This window comes from Heptranchias perlo, chromosome X (assembly GCF_035084215.1).
Source record: "Heptranchias perlo isolate sHepPer1 chromosome X, sHepPer1.hap1, whole genome shotgun sequence".
In the NCBI taxonomy this organism is placed as follows: Eukaryota; Metazoa; Chordata; class Chondrichthyes; order Hexanchiformes; family Hexanchidae; genus Heptranchias; species Heptranchias perlo.
In genome coordinates, this window is record NC_090370.1 from 10,605,285 (window position 1) to 10,617,836 (window position 12,552).

The 12,552-nt window shown below is 44.7% G+C and overlaps 1 protein-coding gene across 1 annotated transcript in view; it reads left to right on the forward strand.

The window, feature by feature from the left end:
* The window catches only part of LOC137307264 (formin-like protein 3), a 145,097-nt gene that overhangs the window by 119,792 nt on the left and 12,753 nt on the right, over nucleotides 1-12,552 (forward strand). The window contains exons 21-23 of the mRNA XM_067976697.1: nucleotides 2,693-2,822; nucleotides 4,211-4,374; nucleotides 8,367-8,468. Of these exons, the coding sequence (XP_067832798.1) occupies nucleotides 2,693-2,822; nucleotides 4,211-4,374; nucleotides 8,367-8,468 (396 nt within the window). The remainder of the gene's footprint in view (nucleotides 1-2,692; nucleotides 2,823-4,210; nucleotides 4,375-8,366; nucleotides 8,469-12,552) is intronic.

Below are 12,552 nucleotides of genomic sequence, written 5' to 3' on the forward strand. Positions count from 1 at the left end.
GGGACCTGGAATTCTCTCATCCAAAAGGCTGATTGTCAATTGGAACTTTCAAGGCTTAAGAACGATAGATTTTTGTTGATAAAGGGTTTCGGAACCAAGGCGGAGAGATGGAGTTAAGATACAGATCAGCCATGATCTAATTGAATGACGACACAGGCTCGAGGGGCTGAATGGCCTCCTCCTGTTCCTACTTGGTGCCCAAGATCTCCTCTGAAGTACCCGGAGACATTTAGTTACGTGAGAGGCAGGTTGTTTTTTATTTCAGATTTCCAGCATTCAGTTTTTTTTTCTCCCTTTCCACCAAGGCATTTTTTAGAAATCTGTTTCTGTGTAAAATATTTTCAAAAGTGTTTTATTTTCCCTCAAGATCATAACCGCGGCCTATTTTAAATAATTTGCGAGATTGCCAGTTGGCGATTTGTCATCTCCTACTGGCAGCCACCATAATCCAAGCACATTTTCTGCCAAACAAGTTCAACTGCATTGGTCAATATTGTCTGAATCCAGCTCTTGGATTCAAAGCCTACTGTACACTCACGAATCAAACTCCCGGGCCTAAAACAGATGAAGGCCGAGCCTGGCCTGCTGTGCCTGTCTTAAGCAATGTTTCCTTTTGAAAAGAAACCTGTTAGTACAGAAATATTGAAAGCCACAATAATTCTGCCAAACCTTGGGATGCTACCGGTCAACTAATATCTTGATGGAGGGGAAGGAGGAAATTTGTAGCTGTGAGCAATTAAAATAGCTGAAAAACCAAAGATTTAAATATAGCCTGCTGTATATCAGAATTCAGCCCACAGCCACCTGTAGGGTTCCAACTCTTTACGAAGACAGCAGGAACATTTCTTTGCCATAAAGAGATTAAAATAGTGGGTGAGCAGAAATAAAGTGTTCACGATTGTATTTTGAAGCATATATTTGAATTCTGTAGGATTTACATTGCAGTAATAAAGCTCCTGCTAATACCTCAGTAGGTTTAAGTATCAGCACATCTTCCAACATTGGCGTTTGAGCTGAAAGCTAAATTGACCGGCCTAAGAAGTCTGGCAGCTGCTGAACCTGCTCCAGTCCGAAGGGTTAAGTGTTCCGCGATCTTTGCAAATTATTCACATCATGTTATTCCGACTTGTGGAAAGTCATTTATTCAGAGAGTATGTTTTTTTAAAAAAAAAGTGAAACTGGTATTTCGGGAGGTTTGAACCTTAGTTCAGCTTTCAATGTTGTTGGTAGTCCAGAGCAACCACCCTAGCAACCAATCGCTATTAGGATTGGCCAGGTGCCTAGCACAGGGAATTCCCATTTCAGATTGTAATCCCCACAAGAGGGCAGTGCGATTATAGCAACAATAATGTCTTTTTTAATGTCGAATATGTTTTTTTTCCAAAGTGGAAATATTTTAAAGGCGGGGGTGGGTTTTGGGGGGGAGGGGAGGACATTTTATTGACTTACTACATAACTGCACCTCCTGGCCCACAAGGAGAACCTTCACCACACGGACTGCAGCGGTTCAAGAAGGCGGCTCACCACCACCTTCTTGAGGGCAATTAGGGATGGGCAATAAATGCCGGCCTTACCAGCGATGCCCACATCCCATGAACGAATAAAAAAAAGTTTTATTAAGGGAGATACCTGTGCACTTGCTGGTGTATCTTGGCCCTTTCTTGTTCTTGTGTTGACTGCTTTCAAGCTTTGTGCAGAGGCTCCGTTCCAGTCAAGTTATGGCGCCTGGCGCTTTAAGCATCAGCCTCAGTTCGAGAAAGGAACATAGGATTCTAGCAAGTATCTCCCTTTATCAGATTTAGGCTCCATTTTAAGATGAGCCACTATTGATTAAAGGAGCTGTATTTCTCAATTGACATTTTGTTGTTGCTGGGTTTGGTGCTGATGACGCTGTTCGACAAGCAACCCACAGGTCATGCGTTCAAATCCCACCGTGACGAGTCGATGTCACCGCCAGCAAGTAGGGTTCAAAATTGGTGGTGTAGTTGGGAGGGTCAGTCCATCTCTTGTGACCCACGGAAACGGTCCCCCAGCAACGCAAGTATGGATTGAGGTGGGGGGGGGGGGTGGGGTGTGGAAGTCAGCAAGTCCATGATTGGGAGGGGGAAGACTGGGGCAGGGGAGGCCCAAGGAACTCTTGCTCCTCCTGGCCCACAAGGATCCTTTTTAAAAAACACTTTCCAGGACCTCCTGTGGCCTTGACGCTTTGCTGCCGTTCGCTTTCTCTGGCAGTAACGCCACTGGGATGCGAAACGGCCATTTAAATTAGGCCCTGACTCTTCTGGGGCAGGCGGCCTTCCTGTGCCCGAATTCAGGCAAGTAACAATGATGGGGACGGGAATGCAGCTTGAATTCCCCTCATCTTACACTCTGACCTCTGTCTAGCCGGGCGGGGGGGAGGGGGAGTGAAAACCGGCCTTTTAATGTCTAGCCTCACACAGAAAGGGTGGCTACTTGGGATGAGGTAAGTATGGCCTGCTTGTAGGACAGCATCCCTTGAGGAGGGGAGCATATTTGGCATGAGGGGTAAATGATTGTAAAGTGTGGGGTTGCTTTTGGCTTTTTCTCAATTTGATGCCTTGTATGTAATTTAATATGAGTCACGAGTGACAATGTTTGAAAAAGATGACTGGGGATGATGAATTAAAGGTGAAATGATTTTCTCTGATTTTAATTTTTTTCGCCTGTCCAGCTCTTGGACACCAAATCCACTGATCGCAAACTGACCCTGTTGCACTACATTGCGATCGTGGTAAAGAAGAAGTACTCGAACATCGCCACCTTCTGGAGTGAGCTGCATTTCATCGAGAAAGCTGCGGCAGGTTAGTGTCAGCAGTGGGGCTCTCCGACCCTATTCTCAATTTGTCCGATGTAAACGAGAGATTGGCTTCGGTTGGCTAACTAAAGACTCCATACAGAGCTATTCCCACCACAGATCCCAGAAGAAGACGTTTGATGCCTTCATTTCCGTTATAGAGGATACCTGATGTGAGCAGCAAGTTCAGTCACTTTGGCAGTGTCCATTGTTGATGTGTTTGGCCATTTTATTCTTTGTGTTGGGCGAATTTTGCAGCCCCTTTGTTAATCCTCTATCACGCTAGCCATTTTTTCCCCATCCCTAATCCTCTTCCATACATGCCAACTACCTGTGTTTTATGCAGACATCAGTGTTTCAAATCCAGTGTCTGGTTGTCCGCGTTCCACATCTCGTAGGCCTCAATTCAGGCCTGTTTTTGAGATGTGTCTGAGTTTTTGACACTGTTGGTCATGCTTTCTACATATGACATTCCCCAAAGAAACATTTCTGTACTAACACTGAAATGGAGGGTAAATGGAATTGAGCATCATTTTACTGAAAAATTATCCTGGCTTTGGGTGACTATACTATATATTTGGCTCCAGAGAGATGAACTCAGGGCTGAGGAAATGCAGTCAGTGTCCAGAGAACAAGAACAGAATCTAGAAATGACTTCCAGACATAACATTGCACCAAGGCATGTTGAAACTCTGAAGTAACAAAGATCTTGTTGTAATGTATGTCTAGAAAATGACCACAATGTTTCAGTGGGTGAAAGTTCTGCCCTGCGTAGGTTAGGATGGTGTCAGGTTCAATCTCTAGCCTGTGCAGAGGTAGTCGATCTCACCCAAGGCAATGGGGGGTGGGGGGGGGAGAGGAGGAGCTACATTTAACCTCAGTGCCCCTTGAGTGAAGGAAGGGACAAATCAGCCAGGGTTCCTGTTCCTGATCCCTACCCAGTGACTGCTAGAAGGTGTTTGTGTGTGTCCGCCCCAGTGCCTTTGGGAGACAATTGGTGTGGGTGAAGGGTGTATGATTGCCTGTCCTGGTGGACTGGTGCCACAATGAGTTGGGGCTTCAACGTGCTGTGCCATGGAATCGTAAGGCATGGCACCATACCCCGATCCGTTACATTGGGCTCATTCGAATTTCACTGTGCCAAGAGAAGTTGATGCCAAATGGAATTTAGATGGTTTTTCGAAAAGAAGGGGAAGTCAGAGGATGAGTCACTTTGGGCAGTTTATCCTGAGTGCCATTGTCAGAACTGCACAGAAAGTAGAATAGATTATATTAATAAGTATAAAAAAACCTCTTTCTCCAGTCTTGTGATGATTCTATTTGCCAACAGGGTGCATTGACAGAGACCGCTTCCGGGGTACTTCAATGACCTTTTCACATCATTTCCTCTTGCAGTGTCATTGGAAAATGTCCTATTGGACATAAAGGAGATGGGGCACAACATGGAGCTGGTCAAACGGGAGAGCAGTATGCATGACCACAATGTGGTGCTGAAGGATTTCCTGTCACAAAATGAAGGGAAGCTGGAAAAACTTCAAAGAGATTCGAAAACTGCACAGGCAAGTAGAACGCATCACCGAGCTTTCCTCTCTGTATCTGGTACAAATTAGCTTGTCGTTTAAACAGCTTTGCTTTTCTATTCTTTGCACCCAGTGACTAAATCAAGGGCTTTCAGGTCAGCTACAACACGAGCCCTAAATATAAACTCGTTAGCAGTGAGCTTGTTTTTTTTCCAATGGATCTATTGTCCTTTACATGCTGTAACAGGTTATAGATCATGAAAATAACTGGTATCAGGAGTGCTAAGACTCCAATCTCATCGTGGGGTCTTGCGAATGAGATGCTAAATGGAGGCCTCATCTGCCCCCTCAAGTGGACGTAAAAGATCTTTCCTTTTTCTTTCTTTCTTTGAATGATGATTATCAACTGCCCTTCAGTTTTGCAGTTTAATGTCACTTGAACTTTTCTATATGGTTATTAGATGATAATCACTCCTGGGTATCTTCTATTTACTACATGTTATTTAGGAAAATACCAACGAACTCTTGCAAAGTTGTAATTCCGTCTCAGGATTCATACGACCCGTTGTAAATTATTTGCACTCTGCTGTTTTCTTCTCCCAAATGAGTTGAACCAATGGGATACAGCTCCATGGGTTGGACACCCTCTGCTGCACTACTTGTTCTTCATGCGACCGTTCTTTATTTGCAAACTTAAACACTAGGGGGTAGAAATTGCTAGGCGTTGCGGCCGTTTATCGGGCGTAAAACAGGCGCAAAGCATACCAATTTAGCAATGGGACGGTCTGCACCCAATCTGCACAAGTGTTGGTCCCATTGCAAAATTCGGAGACAGGCCTGGACCAAATTCTAACCCTAGGAATCCGTAGGCTACTTAACAGCAGAGCAATTTTCTCCCTTGCATGTGCGTACACACACCCATATCTGCAATTACGCCCATGTATACATGCACACATGCCCAGGAGCAGGGACCCTGGCTGTTTTTTTTTCTCTCTCCAGCCTAGGGATGCTGAGACCAATTGTATCACCCTGAATGAGATCAGCTAACTCAGCACTGATGGGTGATTGAACCTGAAACTCGTCTATGGCTCATTCCCATGGAGCTCTATACTTGGGTCTATTGTTCTGAGCCATTGGTCCTCATTACAGTTGTTTCAAGTTTTGTTTTCTCATCATGTACCCCCGTCTCTCCACCCCCGCCACCCCTTCCCCTTCCAGTCACAGAGAAAACATGAAACCTGTGTCCCATTTTGGTCAACAAGACATGAGGGAGACATTCAAGCCCTGGAGGCGGCTTGGAGAAGGGCTCGGAGTGTCAGAGGTCTGAGTTATGAGGAAAGACTGGAGACACTTAAGGAAGTGCCTGAGAGGGAACCTTATAGAAAGAAAGATTTGTACTTAGAAAGCATCCTTTTCACATCTCTCAAATGTATCAAATCGATATACTTCCAGCTAATTACTTTGCAGTCCAGTGGTTATTGTTATGTAGCTAAATGTGAGGTAGCCATTTTGCACACAGCACAATTCCTACAATACCAATGAGATAAATGGCCAGTTAATGTTTTAGTGGTAAGAAGTCACGGCGGAATATTGGCCAGGACACTGTAGAACTCTCTGCTCTTCTTCAAATAATGTCATGCGATCTTTCACATCTACCTGAACAGGCAGACAGGGCCTCGGTTTAACATCCCATCTAAAGGATGGAACCTCTGACAGTGCAGCACTCCCTCAGTACTGCACTGGAGCATCATCTTGTATTGCGTGCTTAAATTCCAGCATGGGGCTTGAAGCCAGAACCTTCTGACTCAGAAGCAAGAGTGCTATGAACTGAGCCAAACTGACACACGTAGAGGTACATAAGATCGGAAATAGTATGGAAAAACTAAATCTAGAACATTACTTCAAATTAGACCGTGACAGCAGGACAAGTGGACACAGGTTCAAACTGGTAAACGTCAAATTTAGGACTGATAATCAGGAAGGTTTTCTTCACCGTGTGATCAACACATGGAGTGGACTTCTGGGCTTGGTAGGGCAGTGGAGGCAAATGTTCTGGAATCGTTTAAGAAACGGCTGTGGGTTGTTTCTAGATGGGTGAGCTAGGCTGGCCTTCCTCATCTGTAGCTATCTTATGATCACATGACCGGAAGGACAACTTGCAAGAGAAGCACACTCGATGACCAAGTGCCTGTGCTTCTGTATGTACAGAACCACCACTTAAACCGGCCAGGTTTAAATCGGCCAAAAAGTACCAACCATTTTCCATTTCTATTATAGTCTATTACTAAGTTGCAGCTTACAGCAAGTTAAGTGCACCGTATATTTTGGGCAGAAACAGACATTCCCTCAGTAGCTCGCACCTTGTTGAGGTGCAATTACCTTGTGTACGTGATCACCTCTAACTAGTGTCGGGTGACAGCTTGCACTGGTCAGCCCCTCCTTCAGGTCAAAAATTACAAAGTGGCCAGTGGATAATCTTTCATCTCCGCTGTAGTACGAATGCACTGCCTATCCTTACAACTGTACCTCACTGATCATTTATTTGTCAACTTTCTGACTACACCTACCAAAAAAAATTCTAAAATACCCAAAATCGTTACATATTTCTGCAAAGGAATAGTTGAATCTTGATGAATTATTTTTTTTATACTTAGCTGTCGAGATTTTAGCATTAAATCTATTTCATTGATATTTCAATTCTGAACCTCACAAATGTTGCAGATGGAGGGGATAAACCATCCAACACGTATAGCGGGCAAATCGCGTTGGCACCAACGCGCCCGCAATAAGTAGGGTTGCCAACTCTGGTTGGACACATTCATCAACAACTTGCATTTATATAGCGCCTTTAACGTAGTAAAACGTCCCAAGGCGCTTCACAGGAGCGATTATCAGACAAAATTTGACACCGAGCCACATAAGGAGATATTAGGACAGGTCAACGAGGTAGGTTTTAAGGAGAGTCTTAAAGGAGGTAGAGAGGTTTAGGGCCTAGGCAGCTGAAGGCACGGCCGCCAATGGTGGAGTGATTAAAATCGGGGATGTGCAAGAGGCCAGAATTGGAGCAGTGCAGAGATCTCAGAGGGTTGTAGGGGCTGGAGGAGGTTGCAGAGATAGGGAGGTTTCATCACATGACCTCTCGTCTCCAATGGCTCCACCCCCACGCTCTTGTCATGGGTCACCTGACACGTCCATCCTTGCACGCACCAATTGGAAAGCGGACAGACTCTTCCTTACCTGATTGGTAGATTCTTGACTGTCAGTCAAACAGCCTTTTTTTCCAATCTCCACTATTTTTTATAGCGAATAAATGAAAGTGTTCAACGAAAATGAAAATAACACTTTTTTTAACGTCCCAATGATTTTTCTCCTGGGTGTTGCTCGCAGCAGTGTCCAGGAGATTAACCTTTAATTCCTGGAGACTCCAGGACAATCCTGGAGGGTTGGCAACCCTAGCTATAGGCAGTGGGCACTGTGCTACAGAATTCTAAATGATTTTGCCTTTAAAATTCTGCAGTTGTCTTTAAAGAGTTAAGGTACAAATTGAACATTAATTCACTGAACTGCACCGGGGTACAGGATACATAAATTAATTGTAAAATGGGAGTGTACCGTCTCCTGTGATTTGTGCACTGCGTTTTTTGGTGAATCCTTGTGTAATCCTTCTCTGAAGGTTGGGAAGAGACCAGGATAAAATGGAATGTGTGGGAAAATGTTACAGACTTCAGAGGACTCCCCCACTCACAGCCAAGTTTTTAAGTGAACATCATCTGTGTTCCTCAGTGAGGGAGAAATTGAAAGGAAGCCTTAAAATCAACAGTTCCTTCACAGCAGAGAAATGGTCATTAATTCTTGGTATTTTGCAATTACGCCTAGTTGTTTGATCTTTGACCTTTAACCTTCACCAGAGAGCGTGAGCAAGAAAAAAAAAATGGCTGCTATTAAAAAGCTGCCTCTGTTGTTGTAACTGTAACCTGGTGAAGATGGAGGGTTAATGAGACTGTACCTAATTTCCTTTCTGCCCTGTACAGGAAGCGTACAATAAAGTGGTTGAGTATTTTGGAGAAAGTCCCAAGACAACGCCCCCATCAGTGTTCTTCCCAGTCTTCGTCCGGTTTGTCAAGTCCTTCAGGGTAAGATCTTTGAGCTGATCTGTTTGTTTTTTTTTCCCTTTTCCATCCATTTGGCATTCCTGTAGCTTCAAATGATAGTTATGGGGAATGGACACAATGGTTCTAGACGTTGCCCTTTTGAGGCAAGTGGCCATTAATATAATGTGGTGAAGTTAACGAGACCTTGGCTACGACTTTCTTCTGTCCCTCTGCTTTTTAAAAAAATTTTGCATAGTTCTTATCTATATTAAATATTGAAACTACTTTTATCCAATGGCATCAGAAGGTTTAAATTTAATAAAAAGGGGGAATGAGGAAAAAGCAGCTGGCTCGCCCTGTCGTTTAGGCCCCATTTAGTAACTAGGGGGGGTGCAGTGATATGCTGGGTGATGTCATTGTACACCACATCTCTGATGGTGTCTGCTGTCCAAAAAAAACATTACTTTTCATTCACCTTTACAAATGACTCATCAATAGTTAAACCACATTATGGTCTGTCTTTGCTGAGACTGAGTCTGCCTGGAATCTCCTCTGTTAAAATGAGAAGATAGTGCCTCCCTCCTACCCCTCTTGTCCTCCTCCAGTCCTGAAGGAATTGACTCCTTGCTTGGAAGTGGATGCAAGGGCACAGGCTGCTCTCCAGCACTCTCCCACGTGGCTGTCATTCATTGGTGCGGCTCGGCAGCAAGTGTTGCCGTGTTATTTGACCAGGGGGGCATCGCAGTCACGTCCAATCCTCTCCTAACCAATGCCCACGCATGCGCACTCCAGCAGGGGTCACAGGGCAGTGATCAGGAGCAGGAACCCTGTCTAATGCCCAAAGCATTAAGGCCACCTGTAGTGCCCCCTACTGTTATCCTGGCTGAGAGGAGCTAACTTGGCATAATGCAAGGATCGAACTTGACGCTTTCTGGCTCTATGGCTCAGTATTGAATCAGGTGGTGTATTTACTCGTAAGTTATTAGGAGTTAAGTGCATCTATTATTTTTTTTAAAATCTTAGCTTTGATGGCAATCCATCGTTATTCTGCTTTTTATAAATTCTTTAACCTTCTGATAAAATTTGGATCAGTACTATTTCTGTTGTGACAGTTTCCAGGAATGTTTCAAATCTATTTGCATGTTTGGGAGGCAGCTCGTGTGGAGCATAAACATAGACCTGTTGGGCCGAATGGCCTGTTCCTCCACTATAACTTCTATGTAATTAAACAGGAGAGGACGAGGCAGAATCACCCATTAGAGTCCCAGAATATCGTCAGGGGCTCCTTGGTTGACCGGCCAAGGTTTGTTTGAACGGTATGGACAGCAGACTTATCTCTCCGCCTACCTCCCCGTGTCACTTGCCGTTTGCTGTCCAAAATGACTTGTGCTGATTTTTGGTAAGACTGTCCCTGTAGAGGGGAGCCTGCTTGCAGTTCCCAGCCTGGAGGACCAACGCCATTGCTACCTGTGAAAGGGCACTGTGCTACTGAATGGTGAGGGCTGGAGTTAATGAATCCATTCACTTCCTGGCATTGTTTAGCAGATGCCTCCCATTTCCTTAACTTCCCACGGCCACCTGGTGCTGGCCACCCACTTGCTCGTATCTTACGGACCGTTCGTTGAAACAATAAAGGCATCAGATGTGAATAAAAGACGAATACTTTCAATCAGGACGATGATCACATCAGCCTTTCCGTCCATGAAAATAAAACAGTCAGCAAGTCTCTGGCGTGCTGTACAACTGTGGCTTAAGGATTCTTGAAATAGCCATTTGAGAAAAGTGTTTCTCTCCTTTTCTTTTCTATGTAAGATGAGCTGCGTCCCTAACCCTTTAAGAGCTGCGATAGCACTTTTGCAAATAGCAGATTTAAGATGTAAAACTTGGCCGAGAATTCGGGGCGTGAAGCTTCTGCGGTGGGGGGGGTCTTCCGATCTCTCTGTGTAACTTCAGTGGGAGATCGGCTGACGTAAATCCCGAAGAAACGGGGGCAGAGAGTGGCGGTTTTTAGCCATTTGCCCCCTTTCTCCAGGATCTCCGTTGAAATCACTGGAGATCAGGAGAACTCCCACAGAAATTCTGCCCCTAGATGTTTGCGCTCAGTTCTCAGTGGGTACTATAAAGGTTGACTCACGTACAGTGTAAATGTTTTCCCTCCCTCTTTTCCTCCACCCAATTTCCCTCCTGTGGGGGTGTCTTGAAGGTGCTGAATCATGAGGTGCATATGGCTCGATGGGCGCTCTCTAACGACTGGCCCAAATGGCCATCCTTCATGTCTGAGCTCGGCCAGTGAGTGTCAACAGGGTGTTTAACTGTTGAGAGCATCAAAGTCCAACCTGATCCTCTCCTCTCTTGAAGCCCTCATGTGTGCACCCTCCCAACAGGACTCACTAGTCAGCAGTCTATTATTTCATCTCCCTCGCTCAGGGTTGCTCTGGTAAATTGTTGCACCCATACTGATGTCCTGGCTGGATCAGCGAACTCAGCCCAGAGCACAGCTTGCTGGTCTGTAGATAATTTGAGGGGTGATCTGATTAAGGTGTTTAAAATGTTCAAAGGATTCGATGGGGTAGATACTGAGAAACTATTTCCTCTGGTGGAGGAATTCAAGAATGAGGGGACACAATATTAAAATTAGTGCCCGGCCTTTTAGGAGTGAAATCAGGAAAGCACTTCTTCACACAAAGGAAATCTGGAATTCTCTTCCCCCCCCAAAAGACTGTGGATGCTGGGGGCCAATTGGAGCTCTCGAGACTGAGATTGGTACATTTTTGTACGGTCAGGGTATCGAGGGATGTGGAGCTAAGGCGGGGAATTGGAGTTGAGGTACAGATCAGCCATGATTTAATTGAATGGCGGAGCAGGCTCGAGGGGCTGAATGGCCTCCTCCTGTTCCTATGTGTGCATTAGTAACAGACTAGCCAGTGCGCTTGCAAACTGAGCCAAGGGGGCACCAGTCTGGGCTTGTTATTCTGAGAGTAGAAAGTGACATTTTGTACGATGTTTCCTCAGCAAATCAAGGAATCAAACAACAAGCTGTTGTGTGTCTGTAGTTTATTTTTTGAAGCACATGCAATTTGTGCTCGTTCACAATTGAAATACAGTTTAACAAAAAGAATTGTAACCTACTTCCTTCAGTAAACACAGCTGCTGCGCTGATTGACTTTGAAAATCCATCTTTACTTCACCTCAAAGTTAGTTATTCCTTTTACTTATCTGTGCTCAGAACTATACCAAATAAGGAGCTCCATTATGCTGTAATAAATATGGGATTGTGTCCAATATAGGTCGCAGGTCAACCACGCCACTAAATCATTGAATGTTTACATTGAAATACAAACTACATGCAACAAAAAGACACAAAATTCAGGAGAAACTTCTTTACTCAGAGAGTGGTGAGAATGTGGAACTCGCTACCACAAGGAGTAGTTGAGGCAAATCGAATAGATGCATTTAAGGGGAAGCTAGATAAACACATGAGGGAGAAGGGAATAGAAGGTTATATTGATAAGGTGAGTTGAAGTAAGGTGGGAGGAGGCTCGTGTGGAGCATAAACACCAGCACTGACCAGTTGGGCCGAATGGCCTGTTTCTGTGCTGTAAATTCTATGTAAAATGATTTAATGAACGGTGTTGGATGCCATATTCAATTCTGGTGATTGTAGTTCTTATTCTTTTACTTTCCATTAACGTTGGGGGGGGGGGGTTAATCAAGAGCTATGCGGATCCCTGGATGTTGTGACTCTAAAGACACATGATGGTACCTCACCATCCGGTGGAGTTAATATCTCCACTCGATGTTGAATGTGTACAAGACATTGGTGGGGCCACAGAGTACTGTACACAGTTCTGGGCCCCCCATTACAGGAAGGATGTTAGAGACATAGGGCATAGCAGAGATTCAGTAGAATTATGCCAGGAAGGAGAGGTTATAATTATGAAGAATGGCCCGGAAAATTGGGGCATTTGTCACTAACAAGAGAAGGCGAAAGGGAGATGTAACAGAGGTTTTCGTCGTCTTGTGACGGTAAATAATGAAAGATTGTTTGCACTGCTTTGCGACTTTCTTCCACATAATCGTGGTGACTCTACCACTGAAATGCCATGCATCTTTATGTTCTTGCATT